Source organism: Phoenix dactylifera, chromosome 13 (assembly GCF_051530095.1).
Source record: "Phoenix dactylifera cultivar Ajwa chromosome 13, Ajwa_hap1_PhDact_Kaust_v1.1, whole genome shotgun sequence".
Classification (NCBI taxonomy): domain Eukaryota; kingdom Viridiplantae; phylum Streptophyta; class Magnoliopsida; order Arecales; family Arecaceae; genus Phoenix; species Phoenix dactylifera.
This window is the reverse complement of record NC_143202.1, coordinates 24,973,972-24,995,236: the sequence shown is the minus strand read 5'-3', so window position 1 is coordinate 24,995,236 and position 21,265 is coordinate 24,973,972. Positions and strand designations below refer to the sequence as shown.

The following is a 21,265-nucleotide window of genomic DNA, read 5'->3' as shown; positions in this document are numbered from 1 at the left end:
GGAATGAGTACGACCCCCGCGATAAGTTCTGACTCTAACTAGTTTAAGATATGGATCCACCACCCATAGATTTCAATAGATCTAATCTGATTAAGCCTGATTTGACCCCACGAAGATTGTAAAGAAAAAAAAAAAAGAGGTCCACGACATTAAATGTTAGCCCTGATTTAGAACAAGTGAGGGATTAGATATGGGTCTACAAGTACGATCCAAAATCAGTTTGGGTTGAATTAGGATAATACTAACTTCCGTGGTGGCGCCGAAGAGACCATCCCTAGCCGTTAGCTTGCCGAGGACGATGACCGGAACTCACCAGTTTGGATATGAAGACCGTCACCATAATATCTGATTCCAATCTATAATTTTTCATTTGCCTTTATAATCTTCATGAATTAATTCTTTTTCCACTACAACTTATGCCGCACAGGAGACATGCAAACATTGAATAAAATTTCGAGGGAAACTTGAAGAAGTTGAACACTTCTAGAGAAATTGTTGAGCGCTTGTTAAAAGGCTTCAAGCCATAGCGCTTCATAAAAGATTTATAATGTGATTTGAAGTTTTTGGACTGATACAGTTCCACCCAGGTCGAAACATGCTCATGAAGTCCTCTAACCACAGAAGACGACATTTAAAACTAGGTTAGAATTACTCAAGAACACATTAAAACTTAGAACCGTTTGATTTGCAGAAAAGAATGAAAAAAAATTGTGGCCAACAGAAAAATATAAAAAAAACTTCTTATTTAGTTGAAGAAATGCCTTAAAAAAAAGAAAAAGAAAAAATAGTATTTCTATAAAAATAAAATTTCCATATCCAGACATCATATTTTCAATTTTTTTTTTTAAAAAATATTTTGGTGAGAAAACAATTTTCTCATGAATCAAACGGGTACTTTAGATTTATAACAAAGCATCTCAATCAACAAGTCATACATATATTAACACACAGACATAATACCACGGATTTCCCCACAATCCTGTTTCAAATATTGATCAAGCTACTGTAACTCGGGCCAGATTTCCTAGGGTTGAACAATGTCCAAATTGATGATATAACAAAGGGCACCATCGATCCACATCTGGCTAAAATACAATTGGATGCAAAAATCAACAAGAAGAGAAGCTTGGTGCAAGCAACAAAACACTTCTTACCTGCAACACCCTATAGGGCATAAATCAATTCCTTGGGGCGTTAATTACAAGACCAGAAAGGTGAAAAACAGCCAAAGCCCCTCTCTAGCCATCAAACTAAGCAAGCAAATAGAACATTCCCCCTACCTAAAACAAAGCTATCATAGATTACATGAAACCAGAACCGAATCAGCACAAACTACAGAACAGCAAAAGCAGACTCATCACAGCTAGTTATTATCTCTACCTATGTTAATTCATATTCCCGTAAAATTTTTAAGAGTCTGAATGCAAGTTCAGATGTTATGCAGTACAAGTTGTATGGTTTCTTTAGATCACATCTCAAATGTTAGAAAAACTAAAAGATTTCCCTCATCATCCTTAAGATAAGTGTCCCTTTCTCTAAGGGCTGCTGGATGAAGCCTCGAAGCTGCTGGGAGTATATTTTTCCATCAACTTGGTGAGGGCAGCATCAAATTCCTTTTCCAGCTCCACTTCCTCTGCAATATACTTCCGCCTAAGCTCAACCTTCTTCTCCTCATGCGAACGAATAAGCTTTTCTCTCTCTGCCTCAAATTCTTTGACTTCCTTCACCTGGCTATCGATAAACCTTGCTATTTCTTCCTTCCTGTTTTTTAGGGGAAACAAAACAGTTCCCCAACAAGAAAAAATAGTAAGCAAAAAGCATAAAACCAGGTGCAGGGATTCTTCCTTCCTGTTTTTTAGGGGAAACAAAACAGTTCCCCAACAAGAAAAAATAGTAAGCAAAAAGCATAAAACCAGGTGCAGGGACCAACTCCACAATGGAGACAAGTGCACCATCACGCTCATGACGACCAGGTCAATGCAGGTTCTGGGCATCAAGGATCCAGCCATACCCAAATTGGGTATAAATCCATATGGTCCACTCATGCTCAATGAAACTAGAGTGCATCTAATATATTATACAACTACCCAGAATTAAAACTAGAGAAACACATGCTCCCTTTCTTACATAATCACGATAACTGCCCTCTAAAGGATAGAAAATGTGCCATATAGCAAATGGTCAAGTAGCATAACATCACAAATTTAAAATATTTATCTAAATATTTTTTTTCTGATAGATAAAGAAATGTAGCAATGAATATCGAAGACTATTTAGCATCTAGCATTTATCAACAGTATCCATATCAGGAATTACCTAAGTCTGCGATCTTCAGAGGTTCCAGAATCAACAACAGATTGTTTAGCCTTAGTACGTTCCTCTTGTAACAATTTCTCAAACATGCTCTCTTTCTCCTCTATAGCATTGTGAACTTTGTCCATCTGCTCCTTGAAAAATTGCTCTAGGTAATCCATCTAATAGACAATAATTAAAAAAAAAAAAAGACAAACAGAATTAATCAGCACTTAAACACTAAATTGGTTGGTAAGGAGAAACAAAGTACATAGATCACTTTTTTGTGCACCAAGACAATTAGTGTTCAAAAAGTAATAACCAACCAGACTTCTATAGAGCACCAGGCATTGGCATTGACAATTATTTCTAAATACAAATAATAGTTCATAAAAATTTAAAAGAACAACAGGGTCAAACACAGAAATCAGAGGAGATATCCAAACTAGGACAATCTCTTTAATAATGCAAAAATACTACAGATTGTTCAGCACTACTCTCAATAGACCAGCTTACCTCTACTTTATTCTCTTCATGTTGGATCTTGGTTCTAAGCCTCACAATCCTGTTTTCTTCCCTGGACTCACGCAGTTTCTGGCTCATCACCCCACATGTCTCTTCAAGAGTCTTTGACCACTGCTCCTGTTTAACGACCTTGTTCTTCAGCCAGATTAACTGCTGATTATCTTCACTCATTTGCTTCATGGGGATTACAACCATTTCTTGATACGACCTCGTATCATATTTCAGCCGGGATTTGCCTAGGAGTTTTCATAGATATCAAAACTGGCAAACCTTTTGATTCTCCATAATAAATTAAAAGATAACATGCACACGTGTACAATATACCGAAACCATGAACAGAATCAGAATATATACCAAGCTGTGGAAACTAATCCAACCATGGAAACTCACCGAATTCATGAGTAACAAATTATCAAGAAGCACCTCAGACTTTTATCGCTTACATTCAGAACATTCAGGTGTATAGGCACATATGCCACACAAGGGACTACTAAATATCGATTTGATCAAATTAATGGAGAATGATCAACTAAAAACAAAGGAAAAGTAGGCAAGCTCGTACCATGGGAGACCAACAGTGTGATCAAGTACAATGGAATAAGCATACACCATTTCACAAGATATTGATGACCTTATCGACTGAAGGCACCATAACAATCAAGTGAAGAGAGAGGCATTTAGATTTCCTTTTTAACTGTTATTAGTTATACCACAAGGTTATTTCCTTTCATAACAATTAAATCTACTTTTCACACAAAATCATATCACGCTACATTGTAGAAAAATGTAAATGGAAGAACCTAATAACACGTGCAATAACTAAAGCTTGTATTGAACAAGATGATGCACACGTGTGACTCATATTAGGGTATCTGGGGACTGTGGCCAAATGAAAATCAAGCCAAAAGGATAAAAAAAACAACACTATTTCAGATACAATCCAAGTTGATCAATCTAATCTAACACAAACTAAAAAAATTATTATCAGTTTGCAGATTTAGGGTGATTAAAGGATGGTGTCTAAAGGCTTGTTCGATGTCTAAAAGTTCTCATGTGCCAATTCATAATAAAATCTGAATATAGAGAAATAAAAGGTTCAGAGTTAGAGAAGATAAAGATGAAAAAGCTTGTGCAAGGAAAAGAAAACAACAATCTTTTTTGCCACATTTTTGTAGACAACATCTGTTACTGCAATTCATTCTACACAAAGAAACTCTGTTTCAGAACTAAACAAAAGTTTTCACCTCATACAGCTCTGCCTTCTGTGCAGTACCAAGGGTAATAACATATCGAATCAAAATTTAACCTTGAAATCTCACCTGACCTCATATTAGTCTAAAGACAACCCACTTCATCAAAAGATAAGATCCACCCAAAAGGCACCCAATTTTAAGAAAGGGGAGGAGGCCCTTCTGATTCACTTCAAGACACGGCCAAAAAAGAGAGAGATAAAAAGAAAAAAGAGATTTTTTTGGGGTGGGGGATTCAAATTAATCCTCTCCGTGAACTCTCTCTACGTGTGCATAAAACAAAAATAAGCACACCCCCATTTGGGCCCCTCTCATGCTCCAAATTGTGATAGCCGATGCTCCTAACTATGTAATCACCAATGTGCTAATGGCACTGCTCAATCATCATAACAGAAGTTGTATGATTGACAAAGCTAAAACTAGGTGTTGCATAGGCCAGGTCAGTTCTTGTTGTGTTTGAGGCAAGGATACTCCGCCATAATGGCCATCCTGAACCCAACCTGTTTCTAAATAGGTTAAACAGTCAAACCCTAAACTATTTACCATACAGGTCAGGTGACATGACCCAGCTCCAGATGCTTAACCTGCTCAAAAAACAGGTCATTGTCAACCCAATAACCCAATAAGGCTGCCTGAATAAAATCAATCAAACCCAAAGGCAATGTAACGATGGCAGCATCACCAGCATCTTCATCCAAGTAAGAGAACACCATCATACACATCTCCAGTAAGGGAACAGGAGGCAGCAGAAGTGGAAGCAGGGACAAGGGTAAGGATCCAGAAGATATGCTACCAACAGAAGGGGCAGCCCTTGAAATTTTTATCTGCTGAATCAGGCATAAGGGGAGGCTATATAGACATATATGTATGTATGTGTGTGTGTGTGTGTTTAGGTTCATGTTTTGTCATATTACTTCGTTCACAAAAAAGCTATACATGGGTTTGAGACATTGTGTTGATCCAGCACAACTAATAAATGAGCTGTTTCAGATCAACTAACTCTCCAAACCTGAAACGGACCTACTTGATATATATGTTAGTCAGACCAGTATGTTTAGAACCTGAATCAAGATTATACCTGACCTGAACCTGCTAAATTGGTGTCATATTTGCAAGCCAGGTCAAGGATGTCACTAGCAACTACTACCCCATAATGATGTCACCAAGGCACTGAACAGGCCATGATGCACTTCCGAAAGAAAGAGAACATCTTTGTTCTAGAGAGAAGCATATAAAAACAGCTGCAACCTACACGACTGCATTTGTTATACTACTTTTATCAAAGTAAATAAGGTTTAGAGAACTACAGGTGGTAAGAACCATACTTATAGTGGAGGGGGACAACACATAAAAATGTTTTAGTTAAACAGGGAAAATGGAGATAATGAGTGTAGTGCACACAAACAGACCTCTCTCCTGAAAAAATAAACAAATAAACAAACAAAAGCTGAAAGCTGCTAGCCAAAGCTATCCTACAAGGATAGACAACCTAGAACCTTCAAGTCTCTTCTCCTTTAGTCAACAAAATGAACATTTACTACTCACCTACAAGTTGCATAATCAAAAGATAGTCAAAACTACCAGGATTAGAGAATATAGGTTAATTTCAACAAATTACAAAAAACTAGAAATAAGCTTATAAGAATAACGAACAGCTAGGAAGAGTATTACTAAAAAGCTTAGATTCTGTTTATTATACTCCATTCTGTTGAGCAGCTATCGATATTCAGGCTAAGACCACATTTCTTTTAAGTTCTTAGTAATGGCATAAACTGATTATAATAAATTTATTATAGGACGAGATCTAAACCTTTCTAGTGAAAGGAAAGTTCATACATGCATACACATGCAAGTGCGTGTGTGTATGAAAAGGCCTCAATCAAATGTTGGACAAACGATACCCAAATATGATCACTCACTAAAGAAGATATAAGTTGATATTTCCATTGAAATTAAAAAATGGTTTTCCTAGTGCTTGAGACTCCCCCATTCCCCTCCCCCCCCCCCCCCCCTTCCCCCCTTGCAAGGTTTGAGGGCCAGATATTTGCAGCCTTGTGGCCTGCATGCGGAGAGATTGTTTGCCTGCATGCGGAGAGATTGTTTCTGTATTTTGAAAACCCCTGACACCCAAGCAACCTTACTGTTGCACCAAGGCCCATCCTCTAATACTTCCATGGATCTTAGAGCTGAAAAATGAAGATAAAGTGCTAGATAACCAGTGTGTGGATGTGTTTTTCCTTTTTTTGCACAGAAACTAGAAAAGTTAAAAGAATAATTCCCCAAGGCTGCCAACATTGTTGCATTAACTAGCCATTCCTCCCTCCTTTAGTATAATAGAGTATTCAATGATTCCACCACCATGTCATAAATCAGGGGCATGAGAAATGTATGGAAAAAAGGTATAAAAGAAAGGATTTATTTTTATTCCGACCACTAAGAAAGTAGTCCTAGACAGCTTTTACATCTTCGAGTAGATTTCAGACATTTCTAGCATAAAGACAAATGTTGGGATACACATAAATAGTGCACCTTGCATGTACCATGCACACCTGGACATGTGACACGCTACAATCTGTTCCGAAAATGATTGTAGTTTCTATATGAACTCGCATCTAATTTTCATAAGATAAGCACGCCTCAGGTCCGTATGACATGTTACAACCCAGATAATGGATCTAAATGAAGAAAAATACCTTGAGAATGCTGGTTGAATGTTTCCATGTCTTCTTTGCTTGCCAAGTAACCATATAACTGGCGTTTACCACCTGGATAAAACAGTACCCGACGACGTTCCCAAGCCTCCCTGTCAGTTCCTTGCTCTGCAAAATGCTTGTGAAGACGTTCAGCCTCCAAGTAGCCCATTGCAGTACCTTCAAAAATTAAAACACTCATCCCACGATGCCCATGAGGACCATAGGAGTGACGTGCTTTTACTGCAGCATAACTGTTGAAATATTCAAGAAGCTCTTGGTTTCCCATGCCGATCCACTGCAGTTTATTAAATACAAAAATAGTGAACACAAATAGAAGATTAAGACATTAAAGAAATGAATGTAAAAGCAAATCATATGATCACATACAAGTTTGACTTAGAACTCTTAAGACCAAATTCCAGAACTAGCAATGAGTTGTCACGTGATGATAACATAATGAAGCGGAGAGGAAGTTAGGGGGCTTAGGTGACAACGTAAATGGTGTTTTATGATTCATTAAGACATAACAGGTGCAACTGCTCAGTATTTACTGTTAGTGGTTCCCTCCTCTTCCCTCAATCAGTTAAGCATTAAAGGTTCTACAATAGTGACACAAATGGCTACAGGCTCAATGATTCAATTTTTCAGTATAAAAAGTAACATTTTGTCCATCATACGGTCAAAGTGGGAATAATTAATGACATAAACAGGAAACAGATGATGCAATCCAAAAAAGGAATGATAATGATACCAAAGTTAAAGACTCACAATCCATTACAGCTTGCTGTTCTCTCTTCTTTCTGTCAATTCACAGTAAATAATAAAAAAGTATAAATGTAGAATGAGAGTTAAGTATCACTGCAAAGCCATTTATCTACTCATCTTCATGAGGAAAAGTAACTCAGCTCATTTGCTCCTTCCAGAAAATCTAAACTCTACTAATCTGCATATATTTTTTACAGGTTTCTTTGGTGCATCTAGATCACATTTTTGCCAGCACTAGGGATTGATTCTTTAGGGCAAAACATGATTAAAAGTTTTCCCTAATACAAATGCAACATCATCGAATAATTGAATAAATTAAAGCAGAAGATGATGATAAAAGCACTCCCACAATAACAAATTGGAAGAAGTTCCACTAGTAAGAGGGACCTTTATATACTTTACATTTTCTCAGGACTAGAGCAAAAGAACAAAAGCTAGAAGTTAAACGTTACTCATCACGGACTAACAATATCAACGCAGATTTAACTTAAAATCATTTTTCCTTCTAGTAAAAAGGGATTTTTGGCGAATGATGAGTAAAAACTAAGGACTCATTTCAAGCATGCAAAACTTAAAGATTTGTTTTGCAACATTAAACAATATATAAAATCTTAATTGCATGCATAATCCATATCGCAACTATTAGAGATTATTATTGGAAATCAGTTCCAGATATTTCCTTCATCAAGTGTAAATCAAAACAGAGGTGCCAACTTAAGCATGGTAAGATAGGTCTATTTTTGCAAAATCTCTAACATTAGGTTTCAATATTTTCACAAAGCATAGAATTAAGAATCTCGTCTTTGTTGTTGTTGGATCATTTTCATCTGAAGCAACTTACTCCATACTTCAAACCCCGGGTGCAACACCACTTATATTAAAAATGTTGAAATACTCTTGGAATTTATCTGAAACTTCAAAACTTAAAATCTAACGCGAAAGCCATAATTCTAACTTTCAAATTTTTTAAAAAAATAATTATAGTGACAGACCCTTACTTCTACATTTGATTTGCTATAACCCGAGGCCACCACATGCTCATGTTTAATTAGCTAAAGAAGCTAACATCAAAAGATTTGCAGTGTTTGTGATCGCAAATGCTGATATCTGATCTTCATTTGACTTATTATTATTCTGGTTCCCAGAATAAAGCCCATACAGAGCCCTTCTAATGCAACTTAATCATGTTCTATCACTTCTAGTCCTAGCAACTCGATAAAACTCAAGCAGACAACAACTTTAATCTCAAGTATATTTTTAACCATTAGCAACAAATTGAAAAACCTTCTCTAGAAAATATGTGGCTTGTGCAACAGATCCCAAACCTTAATGATGTCAAGGATTTTAAAACTAGTCAACAACAAGATGCTCGCTCCAACTTGTTCCTCCCTTAGAGCTTGCACTAACTGATCCAGAACTAATCCTTAATCACATTAGCATGCATCAAACACCAAAACTACAGGCATCTATACCTTTCAAATGAAACCCAACAAAAACCTCCACATCTAACTACCCTTCTTTGTACAACACATTCAAGTAATAACACTGATCCGAACGAGGGAGATAGAATCACAAAGCCTTCGTTCTGATCGTTCAAATAGGAGAGAGAAATGTTTTTGGGACCAAGGGGTTATATTGGGAAGAGCTCCCATACACTTATGACTCTCTCTGTTACAGGTCTCCCCCCCTACTACAGAGGCTATCCCTTCCTTTTTTAACTCCCAAGCTTCTTCCCCTACTCTCTCTTTCTCTCCCATAATCCCACGAACCCGACGTGGACCACCTCCTCTGGAGTGAGCAAGATGTCGAGTGGTTATGTGGTGCAACTGCATGGAACAAAGAACTGGCTTCCCATGCTACTCCCCCACATCCCACGTTCTCCCCAATAACCATGCATGGCTCAGAGGTACCTCAAAGCCTCCCGGGTCCCACGTTGCATGAGATTATGCCATGCAACAAAACAAGCGCGTCACGCGGGTTAGTTCGGAAAACTTCCCCCATCCCTTGTGCATAGTTCTTGAGGTGGGACCCAGGCGCGGATGCATGATGGCTCGGGAGTAGGCTTGGAACACGCATCCCACGCTCCTCACTCCCACGTCCATGCAATGGTTACCGTGCATGATGCGGGATGGCTCGGCTCGAGCTTCCTCCTGCTTGGCGAATGTATGGGACTCACCATCATCTTCACGTTGGGATGCTTTCTCCTCCTCGCATGGAACTCGGAACACACGTCGGGTATGGTTCTCCTCGCATGGAACTCGGAACGCGCTTCCTCCCGCGCGTCGTGTGATTCCACTGGCGTGGGGCTGAGACAACCAAGACACTCGTAAGTGCTAGAGATCGTCCCGGATCACGGCTCCCCTTCCTTAGGAGGAGCCAGCTCCTGCTGGTTCTAGAACCGAAGGTGGGGAAACTGGGATTGCCCAGTCTCCTTTGAGAACCATTTTGCCGCACTGGGTCGTTGGCCCTTTCGTCCAACTCGGAAGGACTCCCTAGTGCCGCGCCGGGTTGTGGTTGTCTTCCGTTCCAAGATAGCATCTTCTGCCAACACAGTTTCTTGTGCGGTAACCAAGTCCTCTACAGTCGGTAATGTCTCACCCGGCTCGTCGTCCAGCATTGACGGCTCAAAGGGCTTCAATTTTTCAATGTTAACAACCGAGTACATTTCCATATATACTGGCAGCTCTAGTTGGTAGGCATTGTCGCCGATCTTTCGAAGGATCTTAAAAGGTCCATAACGGATGGGTTTAAGCTTTTTCCCTTCACCTTTCAGTTGTTGCTTTCCCAGATGTAACCAAACAAGATCACCCACTTGGAAATTACCACTGACTCGGTGCCGATCATGACGTTCTTTGTATTTCCGCTGGGCCCTTTGTAACTGTTGTTCTACCTCTTGGTGAACCTTTCTGATGTTTTCCAAGAACTTTTGTGCCCTTGTCATATCACTTCCTTCTCTGGTTGTTCGTGGTGTAGGCCCGATCGTGAACTCCAAGTCAAAAGGGCTTTGTGGTAGAAAACCCAAGCAAACTTCGGCTGGAGCTTTGTTTGTCGAGCTGTGCACCGTGTGATTGATGGCAAATTGTAGGAAAGCAATGCTATCGTCCCAAGTTTTAGGATGCCGAGCATTGTAGCCCCGGAGAAGATGGACAATGGTCCGGTTGACAACCTCGGTCTGGCCATCCGTTTGTGGATGGAAGGCCGTGCTCCGTTTAAGCTTTGTGTCCATCTTGGCCCACAGAGAACACCAGAATTTGCTTAGGAAACGACTGTCACGGTCGGAAACAATTGAGCTGGGAAGCCCGAAGATTTTCCACACATTCTCAAAAAAAAGCCGTGCCGCCTCTTCACCTGTGATACTCTTCTTGCAAGGCATGAGCACCACCATTTTTGAGAACCTATCGACCACAACAAATAGGTAGTCATGTCCCCGCCGTGTCTTTGGAAGGCCACCCAAGAAGTCCATTGAGACACTTTCCCATGGGCGTGTCGGAACAGGCAATGGAGTGTATAACCCGACTTTCCGATTGGCGGGTTTGGATGTGCTGCACAGCACGCAGCCCTTCACAAATCGGACCACGTCCTGCTGCATCCGCGGCCAGAAGACATATCGATGAAGATTCTGCAGAGTCTTGGTAACTCCAAAGTGACCTGCTACTTTTGAGGTGTGCGCCTCCCGTATCCAGCACACACGTTCGGCTGCTCGTGGTATGCATAGCAGCTCTCCTTTGTAGAGGAGTTTATCCCGTAGGACAAACTCGGTTGGCCTTCTTGCTTCAACATCTGCTAGTGCGCTTTGAAAATCAGGGTCTTCTGAATACCAGCCGGCGTACTCCTCATGGGTGGTTGGCTGCACTTGCATAACCGCTGATAAGCACAGGGCTGCGGCTGGCGGTCTCGAGAGCATGTCAGCCATTTTGTTGTGTATGCCTTTCTTGTATTTGATCACCAGGTTGAACTGTTGGAGGTACGTCATCCATTTCATATGACGCGCCTGCTGCAACCTGGACTGAGTTTGCAGATATTGGAGCGGCCGGTGGTCGGTGTGCACCACTGTTTCCTTGCCCAAGAGATAGACTCGCCAGTGTTTTACCGCTTGATGTAGGGCAAGCAACTCCTTGTCGTACGTTGGGTAGTTTTTCTGAGCTCCTTGGAACATCTCAGAATGGTATGCCACGGGCCGCCCTTCTTGTAGTAGCACAGCTCCCATGGCGTACCCTGACGCATCTGCTTCAAGCTCGAATGGTCTCTGAAGATTGGGCAAAGCGAGAACAGGTGCTTCACTGATCTTCCTCTTTAATAGAAGGAAGGTATCCTCATGTCTCGAAGTCCATTCGAACTTTTGATTGGCTTTCGTTAACGCATGCAGCGAGGAGGCCAGAATAGAGAAGTTCCGGATGAATTTTCTTAGGTATTGACAAGCACCCATGAAGCTCCGGACCTCAGTTATAGACCGGGGCCTGGGCCAATCTCTGATTGCCTTCACTTTGTCCGGGTCGACTCGTAACTCCCCTTCGCCCACCACGAACCCAAGATACACCAAGGTTCGCTTCCCGAACTCGCATTTTTTTTGGTTCAGGCGCAGCTGATGTTTCTCCAGCAATTCGAACACCTTACGCACATGCGTCAAGTGCTCCTCCCATGTCCGGCTGTAGATCAGGATGTCGTCAAGGTATACAATGACGAAGTCGTCGATGTACGGCCGGAGAGCGTCGTTCATCAGCCGCATGAAGGTGGCGGGAGCATTACAGAGTCCGAATGGCATTACTAGCCATTCGAATAGCCCTTGCCGTGTTTTGAATGCGGTCTTCCAGGTATCGTCGTCGCGGATCCAGACTTGATAATATCCAGATTTCAGGTCCAGCTTGGTGAAGACAGTGGCGTGCTTCAACTGGTCCAGCAAGTCATCAATGCGTGGAAGAGGGTACCGATTCTTAATAGTAATCTTGTTGAGAGCGCGGTAGTCAATACACATTCTCCACCCTCCATCTTTCTTCGGCACAAGCACTACCGGCGAGCCGCAGGGGGAGCTGCTCGGTTTGATGACACCACCTTCGAGCAGTTCATTCACCTGCCGCTTGATCTCCTCATTTTCCAACACCGAGTTGCGGTATATGCCAAGGTTAGGAAGCGTTGAGTCAGAAATAAGCTGGATTTCATGTTCCACTGCTCTCTTTGGTGGTAATCCGCAAGCCTCTTTAAAAAGGCCCGCATGCTCGCCGAGTAGCTTCCCCATCTGGCTCTCCAATTCCCTGCAAGACATGGTTAGTGCTGATACCTTGTTTTCAAACTCTATCGGGCGGATCATTACTAGCACAAACTTTTGGCAAGCATTCACCATCCTTCTTGCCTGACAGGCAGACACCAGATCAATAGCATGGCTGGTATTATCCTTGTTAATGATGTACTTCTTCCCATCCTTTTCAAACTGGTATTTCTGTGCTCGTCGGAAGTAGATGGCATCACGCTCCCAAAGATATGGGCTACCAAAAATCACCTGGCATATGTCGAGAGGAACTACTTCACATGTTACCTCATCGATGTACTGGTTGGTAATGGCAAAACGGAACTTGCACTGGCGGTTGATCCGAAGTTCCACATCCTTTTGTATCCATCCAAGTGGATACGGTCGTGGGTGTGGTGTTGTTTCCAATCCCAGTTTTTGAACTAAGCTGGTCGAGATCAGGTTCTTCTGGCTGCCGGTGTCGACAATGGCTTCTATCACCTCTTGTTTCACTTGGATCCGTAGGGTGAACAGCTCTTCCTTCTCTTCGGGTACGGTCGGCGGATTCGAGACTGTCTCCTTCGGCCTGACCATCAGAGACAGACTCTTATCCACACCTTCGACCCGCCCGAGTTCGACAGCTTCGGTGAAAACCGTCGTTGCCGCTGCGCGTTTGCTCTTGTCATCCTTCTTCCACTTTTTTGGGAATAGTTCCGGATGGAGTTTCCAGCACTTCCCCTTCTCATGTCCTGAAATTTTGCAATGTTCACAGAACTTGTCAACATTCGACGAAGAGGAAGGTTTACCTTTCCGAGTGTGCTTCTTGTCACGGAAATGGTTAGAAGTTCCTTTCTGGACGCCTTCGGAGGCCTTCTGTCCGCCGGGTTTGTTTTTTAACTCGATAGCCATGGCAATACCACTAGCACTCGAGACGTCAGTCGCATTGTACAGTCGTATCTCGTTCTGAATTTGTCGATGCAGACCAGCCACATATTTGGTGAAGACATCTTCATTGTCGAGGGAGATGCCCAGCGTCACCGCTAGACGCCGGAACTCGGTGGTGTATTCTTGCACGGTCTGGTTGTGGCGTTGTTTAAGGTTGTGCCAGCGGAACCATCGATCTTGTGAGTATCCCATTGGGTAGAATTCCTGGCGAAGGAGACGAGAGAATTCTCCCCATGTCACCTCCTTGTCACTGTTGTCCTTCAGGTACGAGTTCCACCAAGCCAATGCATGGCTTGATAGTTTGAGTCGTGCAAATGCGACTTTCTCGTGGCTACTAAACCCGTAAAGGGTGAAGTAAGTCTCCAGTTGACCGATCCAGGAATCTAACTTCTCCGCGTCGACGGTGCCATCGAACGTCGGGATGTCAATTCTAGCCTCGACTTTAAAAGGCCGAGACCTCTCTTCTACCAGCGTCGCGATGCTTGCACCATCAGGATCGTAGTCGTCATCCTCCTTCAAAACCGAGGTGCCCTCAGTCTTGTTTTTGGCAGCCATTACGTGCACCCTTGGGGAAGGAAAATCACCATCATCCTCTTTGGCCCTTACTGGTGGTAAAGAAGATGTCCGGGTGTGGATCCACGCGATGACGGATTCCAGCTGACTGGACAGCCGATCAACCTTTGCAGTAAGGTCGAGCTGGTCCCGTTCCTGCTCATTGTCGGCGGACATCGCTGATGAAGGTTCAGTCTTCTTTATTGGCCGACGATGAACTTCCTAGACGGAGAAGGGTTCGCCGGTGGCCTGGTAGCCAGATTTGGTTAGAACCATGCACAGGCAAGAATCTGTGTGCTCTGATACCAAAACTTGATCCGAACGAGGGAGATAGAATCACAAAGCCTTCGTTCTGATCGTTCAAATAGGAGAGAGAAATGTTTTTGGGACCAAGGGGTTATATTGGGAAGAGCTCCCATACACTTATGACTCTCTCTGTTACAGGTCTCCCCCCTACTACAGAGGCTATCCCTTCCTTTTTTAACTCCCAAGCTTCTTCCCCTACTCTCTCTTTCTCTCCCATAATCCCACGAACCCGACGTGGACCACCTCCTCTGGAGTGAGCAAGATGTCGAGTGGTTATGTGGTGCAACTGCATGGAACAAAGAACTGGCTTCCCATGCTACTCCCCCACATCCCACGTTCTCCCCAATAACCATGCATGGCTCAGAGGTACCTCAAAGCCTCCCGGGTCCCACGTTGCATGAGATTATGCCATGCAACAAAACAAGCGCGTCACGCGGGTTAGTTCGGAAAACTTCCCCCATCCCTTGTGCATAGTTCTTGAGGTGGGACCCAGGCGCGGATGCATGATGGCTCGGGAGTAGGCTTGGAACACGCATCCCACGCTCCTCACTCCCACGTCCATGCAATGGTTACCGTGCATGATGCGGGATGGCTCGGCTCGAGCTTCCTCCTGCTTGGCGAATGTATGGGACTCACCATCATCTTCACGTTGGGATGCTTTCTCCTCCTCGCATGGAACTCGGAACACACGTCGGGTATGGTTCTCCTCGCATGGAACTCGGAACGCGCTTCCTCCCGCGCGTCGTGTGATTCCACTGGCGTGGGGCTGAGACAACCAAGACACTCGTAAGTGCTAGAGATCGTCCCGGATCAAACACTGACTGCTTTAAAAGTCTGTCAACCACTATTTTGACAAAAGGGACCAAAATGTTCTTCTTACATCACCTCAAGTTCAACTAAGTTGTTAACCCTCAACACATCAGAGAATTCGTAATTCCACTCACAGCTAGACAAATTTCATTGCAAAACACTAAATCATTCAAAGTGACTACCTATATATTCTGCCAATTCAGATATAACCAAAAAAGAAGTAGCTAAGGGCTCTAAAAAGAACTCATGTAGAGTCACTAGAATAATTGCATCCTAGTTATCTTTCCCATATATGTCAATAATTCTGCTAAATATACCCAAACTTTTTTGGTTCACCCCAACATTACCCCAATTTATGAGGTTAGGGATTGGATTCAACCGGATTCCCATCCACAAGGGATAGGGATAGGTGGGCGCTTAAAGATAGGCACGTCAGGCACTGTGCTTTCAGCCAACGAGCTTAACTACTAGATGCTATTTGGACTAATTGGGTTAACTTTTACACCAACCAACCTAGATATTATAATTTATACCCAAACATGAAGAAAACAACCTTATAATTCAAGCTTCTTCATCATAATGCCAACTAACTTCAGGAGATGCATATTCAACCCTTGTCAATGACTATAGCTTCAAAGACTAGTTTCATAACAATCGGCAAACCTACAAGGATAAATTTTAGATATATAAGTTGGTATCAGTAAGTAAAAAAAAAAAAAATCAATAAGTAGGAAATATAAAGTATCATTGAGTAAGTGCCTAGTGATGCAACACCAAATACTAAATATATGATGTCGTTAACTAGAAAAGGGGAAAAGAATTGAAGATACAAGGAGAAAGGAGGAGGAAGAATGCCGGCCATACACAACCACAAAACATAATGCTGAATCTAGGGAAATAGATAAAGGCATGATTACCAAGAAAATAGTAAATTTAGTAAGAATTCATAAGACTACCGCATTAATAGTTAATATTCTTGAGTTTTTAAATTATTATGAAAACCAAGAACTACGAGAAAGCAACTAAGCAAGAACTGAAGCATTAGGGTCATGCTGTGACATATGCTTACTAATAGCCAAAAAAAAAAGAATGACAGAAAGAAAGAAAGAAAGAAAGGCTGGCTTACATATGTGGCCTGACAACAGTTACAACTGAAAAAATGGACATAATTTTTATCTATATAGCAGTATAAAACAGATTATGAGTAAAACATGGAGTAAAAAAAATGGGCCTTAACTTGGCTTATAGACAACCTCGATATTTGTACCAACAAACTTCAGATTACTAATGTAGGCAATAGCTTACCATTTTCAACAGTTCAATAAAGCATCAGCATTAATAAAATGGAAACAGCTATATTACTCCAAGCAGGTTAAAACACTAAAAAGAATGTTTGGACCTGCATTCCAAAAGATCGTAATTCCAAAAACATGCATAATTTAAAAAGATAGATATTATCAAAAAATTTATAAGGACATCACAAGTTTATGTTTCATAAACGTCATGAACAGTACCATTATGACAGTTTCTAGGATCATCTATAACAACACAATAAAATTTTGCACAAACAACGAAGCAATGCAAAGCAGTACACAATGCAAGAATATATAAACATCATGAACAGTAGCATTGCAACAGTTTTTTAGAAACATTTCTAACAAGACAACAGAAGTTTGCCAAAGCATAGAAAAGCAGTAAACAAGCAATGCATGTGTGCAAACTGCACAGTTTGCACACATGCATGCACACATGTACACTTCTTTTTCATTAAAAATGAAATGGATTTAAGTTTGTGCATCCAATGTAGATAAATGTTTGTACTTCATTTTTTTTTTTAAAAAAAATCTGCTTTGAATTCAGTTTGTGCACCCTAGATTTAAGCTCAAATGAACTTTTGCTAATTTAGAACTTGTAATAAGAAGAAGACAATGCAATGCTCCAGTAATCAGAAAAAACAGCACTCCACAAAAGATAGAATGATGAGAAAAAGATGAAATGAAGCAACTGTACCTTATCATTCTCATCTTTCTGAAGTAATGTATTCATAATAACAACCATTGGAGGCCAAACTATCAAATGATCAGTAGTTGTCTCCCGAAGACCCTTCCATTTGCCAAATGCTTCACCAGCAGGTACTACTGAGGTTCCCCTCCGATGAAGTTCTTCTTCCAAAAGTACAGCAAAATCTCTGTGAAGCTTAACCCTAGTGGCTCCTTTTGTCTTTGCATGAGTCATCAAAGGTTGTAAACCTTTGTACCACTCAATGGCACCTGGACCATTATGGCATGCCGGGCAGTGCCACTGTCTCGTTTGTTCACTTAATTCTTCGACTGACAGTTTATCCAACTCTTCAAAAAATCCCTTGAACCACCGATTCTTCTTTCGGGTCTCGTGGCTCTTTTGACTCTCATCAGAATCATTGTCATCACTAAAATCATCATCACTATCTTCCACTAACTCGTTTTCATCTGAACCATCATCAACTTGTGGGTGTTCAGTTCCTGTCTCAGAATTATATCTGCCAACAGTTCCATCCTGAGGAATTTCTTCTCTCTTGGGTTGCGAGCCAGATGAACCACCTCTTGCAGCCCATTGCCAACCATGTTGCAGTGGTGGAGGTATAACTGGGGGCGGTGCCATGTATTGGGACTCCCAAGCCTTATTTAATGGTTGTGGCTTTGAAATACCTCTGCCAACAGGCCTGCGAGAGTCAGTGGTCTGGGCCCAATTATTTCCAGAAGTCCTTCCAGCTCCACCAATTGTACCCCATCCTTGTCTTGGTCCCCCCTCTGACCGACCCCAAGCTTTGGTAGCAGAATTCGAAGATCCCCATGATTTTGCAGCAGCACCTGCACTGGCACCACTTCGACTCCTAGTCTTCTTTGCATATACCTCCCATCCACCCTCTTGAGTATCCATGCTGATATCTGCCATGTCTCGGCTTAACTGATCAGCCTTTGGGCTGCCTATGCCAATGGTAGACTCTTCAATGCCTTTCCCATTTGGTAATGGATTACCACCAGCAGCAGCAGCAGCAGAAAATGTCTTTCCTCCCCCCTTTCTTGAATTCATTGTGTCAGAAAACGCAGGCACGGTCCTGCATCATTGTCTGTGGTAAGGTCCTAAACACGTTAAACAGCATTATTAGGCATGTTCTTAGAGCAGGAAAATGTAACATGTTAATAACACTGACCAAACATGTTAAGAAATGTGATGGCAAGAGAAAAAAATGTCTTTCCACCCATTCAGAAGCCAAAGTATGCTTCCAAACTTTAACATGGAATGCAGATAAAGCAAATTGATAAATGTAAAGACAGGCATTTGGACTCTTACCACACATTTGGGTTTGTAATAAATGGTTACTTATGAGGAACACTTTGCGCAAGAAAAACAAATCAAGTTGGAGATCTAGCAGTCCTAGATAATAATTTTACCACTCTATCCAGCGCTAGATCAATAAGTAGAAGTTTGAAGCTCTGAAATGTCATCTTTATATAGCATAACCAAACACCATTTTATGCAATGAATATGCGGGCTAAAAATAAATCCACAGACATAACATCAGCATTAAACTTCATGATGAACTGTCACTAAACTAAAAAAGAAAGAAGAGAAAAAACTGGGAGTTGGCGCCTACATAACTCCTTCGTTCAAGAAGAAAAGATACAGAGCAAACCAGCCAACATACTAACAAGTGCTAAGACCTGCATGTTGCAAATTCTTTCGAAAGAAAAAACAATCTAACCATCACCACTACATTTGAAATCTAGAGCTACTCAACCTGCAAAATTGTATTCACCAAACCTAATCAAAACTAGATAAAGAAAAGTACCATCAGAAAATAAAGCAAGGATAGTTCAGAATGTGAGAAGTTATATCTTAATTTAACTAACTCTCTCTATTGAGTTAACAGACAGGCAAACATATATGACAAACTTTATATTAGACATGTTAAAAAAATTAAAAATAAGTTTCAAAAATAGCATCTCTTTCTCCTCGCAGAGAAGCCAAAACCATAGAAACTGCCAAATTTAGCCCACCCCAAATTTCCAGATTTTGCCCTGTTAAAGACCATCAATGAACTACACAAAATGTTCTCAATTGAAAAGGAAAAAACAAATGAAAAGAAAAGAAACACAAAAAGACTCTTGAGTAAGCACATGATAGCATTATCGTATTCCATGCTATAAAAGCGCAGCTCATGAAAAAAGACTTTTAATCTTCATTCCCCGCATAACAAGAGAATGATACACACAACGATAAAGGAAATACAGCAGAACAATTTTTCCTAAATGTGCAGCAGAGGCATACCCAGAATAGAGAAAGTTGACCAGGAAAAAGTCAATAAATGACAACAAACATTCCATAACAGAGCCAAAATTAGCTCCAGAAAAAGCTAATAGAAACAAATAAAACTGCAGTATCGTGGCAAAATAGAAAATCTGCAGTACTCCGAATTCACAGCTGCACATTACAACACCTAAAACCTTGCTTTCTCTTTTCATCAAACAGCGAAAAAATCCGCAAAAAAACAATATCGAAATGGCATCAACTCCTTCATCAGAAGACACAGAAATCAATCATTTGTACTACCAGAAATTTGTTGCTCAGAAACCAGCGAAAATTAGAGAACATATAGACCAAAAATGAATCGTCAGCGTCCATAAGCCAACCAAACTGTACTCATATCACTAACTTGATTGCTTATAAAATATGTTAAAAAAACAACTTATGACAAGAAAAAGATAAAAAATATGTTTAATTTCTTAAAAGAAATTAAACAAGCATCTCATTTGATATGTACGGAGAGATAAAGAGAGATCACACAAGCCTGATCAGCAAGGCAGACGAAGCCACTAGTGGAAGCAAAGAAAACTCTAAACACAAAGAGGCAACGCTGGGCGGAGTCCAGATTAGCGTCACACGTTTGAAAACAAGAGGAATTCAGATTAAATAGTGCAAATAGCGGAGATATAAATCCATCGGAGATATAAATCCCCAGAAAAAAACAAAGAAAAATGAAAAATGAAATCCTACAGACAGAGATATAAATCCATCGGAGTAACCGAACCCCTGCTGTTGCTTAAAATTTTCTTGAAATAAATAAAAAGGCGAATATATGCAAGAAAAATCGATAAAAAAAATCCAACGACACCAAAGAACTCCTCACTTCCACTCACGCATAGAAATATTTCGCGGAAAGGAAATTCAATAAACTCCGATCAAAAATTCCAGCGATTTGAACAACACTCGAGCTACACAGGGCAGAAGTAAGCACCTCCGCCTCGATTTTAGCCGGAAAAAACTAGAAAACACGAGCTATCCGCCAGAAAAAAACGAAGCACGAGCAGCCGGAAACCCACGCGCCGGCAACAATTGTCGGAATGCCGACGAGTCTCGCTGAGAAAGAGTGATCGGTCGCTGGAAACCCCCTCGCCGGTAAGCGATGGAGCGGGTCGCCAGTGAGTGGTAGCTTCCACTTGGACGGAAAAAAAGAGAGAAGATAGAGTGAGAAAGGAAGGAATGGGCTAGTGGGGTAGAAATCCGGCGCCTTGTAAACGCGGTAGTCCGGACTCCGGACGATAAAAATTAAACGCGGTGTGTTCCAATGGATAAATCCGGACGGATCTCCGGTACACTGTTACCAGGTCTTCCGATTTCGCAAGTGCGTCCTCTCACCGAAATTACTTTATATTGTCCATCTCATCCGTCTAATCATGGGACACCTGTCAATTCTACGGCCCAGATTCTGTGAGTTTCCAATTTGGAAATTACGTGCATATCGTCATAAATATGGGTTACCTACAACAGATAATCATAAGAGTACGTAGTAAACTGTAAATTTGTGTGGATAATTTCAGATATTCATAATGATATATATATATATATATTATTTTTATGTGTAC

At 41.3% G+C, this 21,265-nt stretch overlaps 1 protein-coding gene across 2 annotated transcripts; it reads right to left on the bottom strand.

Annotated features, from left to right (window-relative positions):
• Window positions 1-1,126: 1,126 nt before the first annotated feature.
• On the bottom strand, window positions 1,127-20,913 carry LOC103711064 (protein SUPPRESSOR OF GENE SILENCING 3 homolog). 2 transcript variants are annotated; one of them, XM_008797049.5, is made up of 6 exons: window positions 20,638-20,913; window positions 17,370-18,456; window positions 6,761-7,055; window positions 2,809-3,053; window positions 2,317-2,474; window positions 1,127-1,761 (listed from the first exon to the last, which is right to left on the bottom strand). In XM_008797049.5, the coding sequence occupies exons 2-6, from the start codon at window positions 18,429-18,431 to the stop codon at window positions 1,536-1,538; spliced, it is 1,986 nt and encodes a 661-aa protein (XP_008795271.2). In that variant the 5' UTR covers window positions 18,432-18,456; window positions 20,638-20,913; the 3' UTR covers window positions 1,127-1,535. The 2 variants fall into 2 exon arrangements, with proteins under 2 accessions (XP_008795271.2, XP_008795270.2); XM_008797048.5 differs by having other exon boundaries at window positions 17,370-18,481; window positions 20,638-20,884.
• Between the last annotated feature and the right edge of the window lie 352 nt (window positions 20,914-21,265).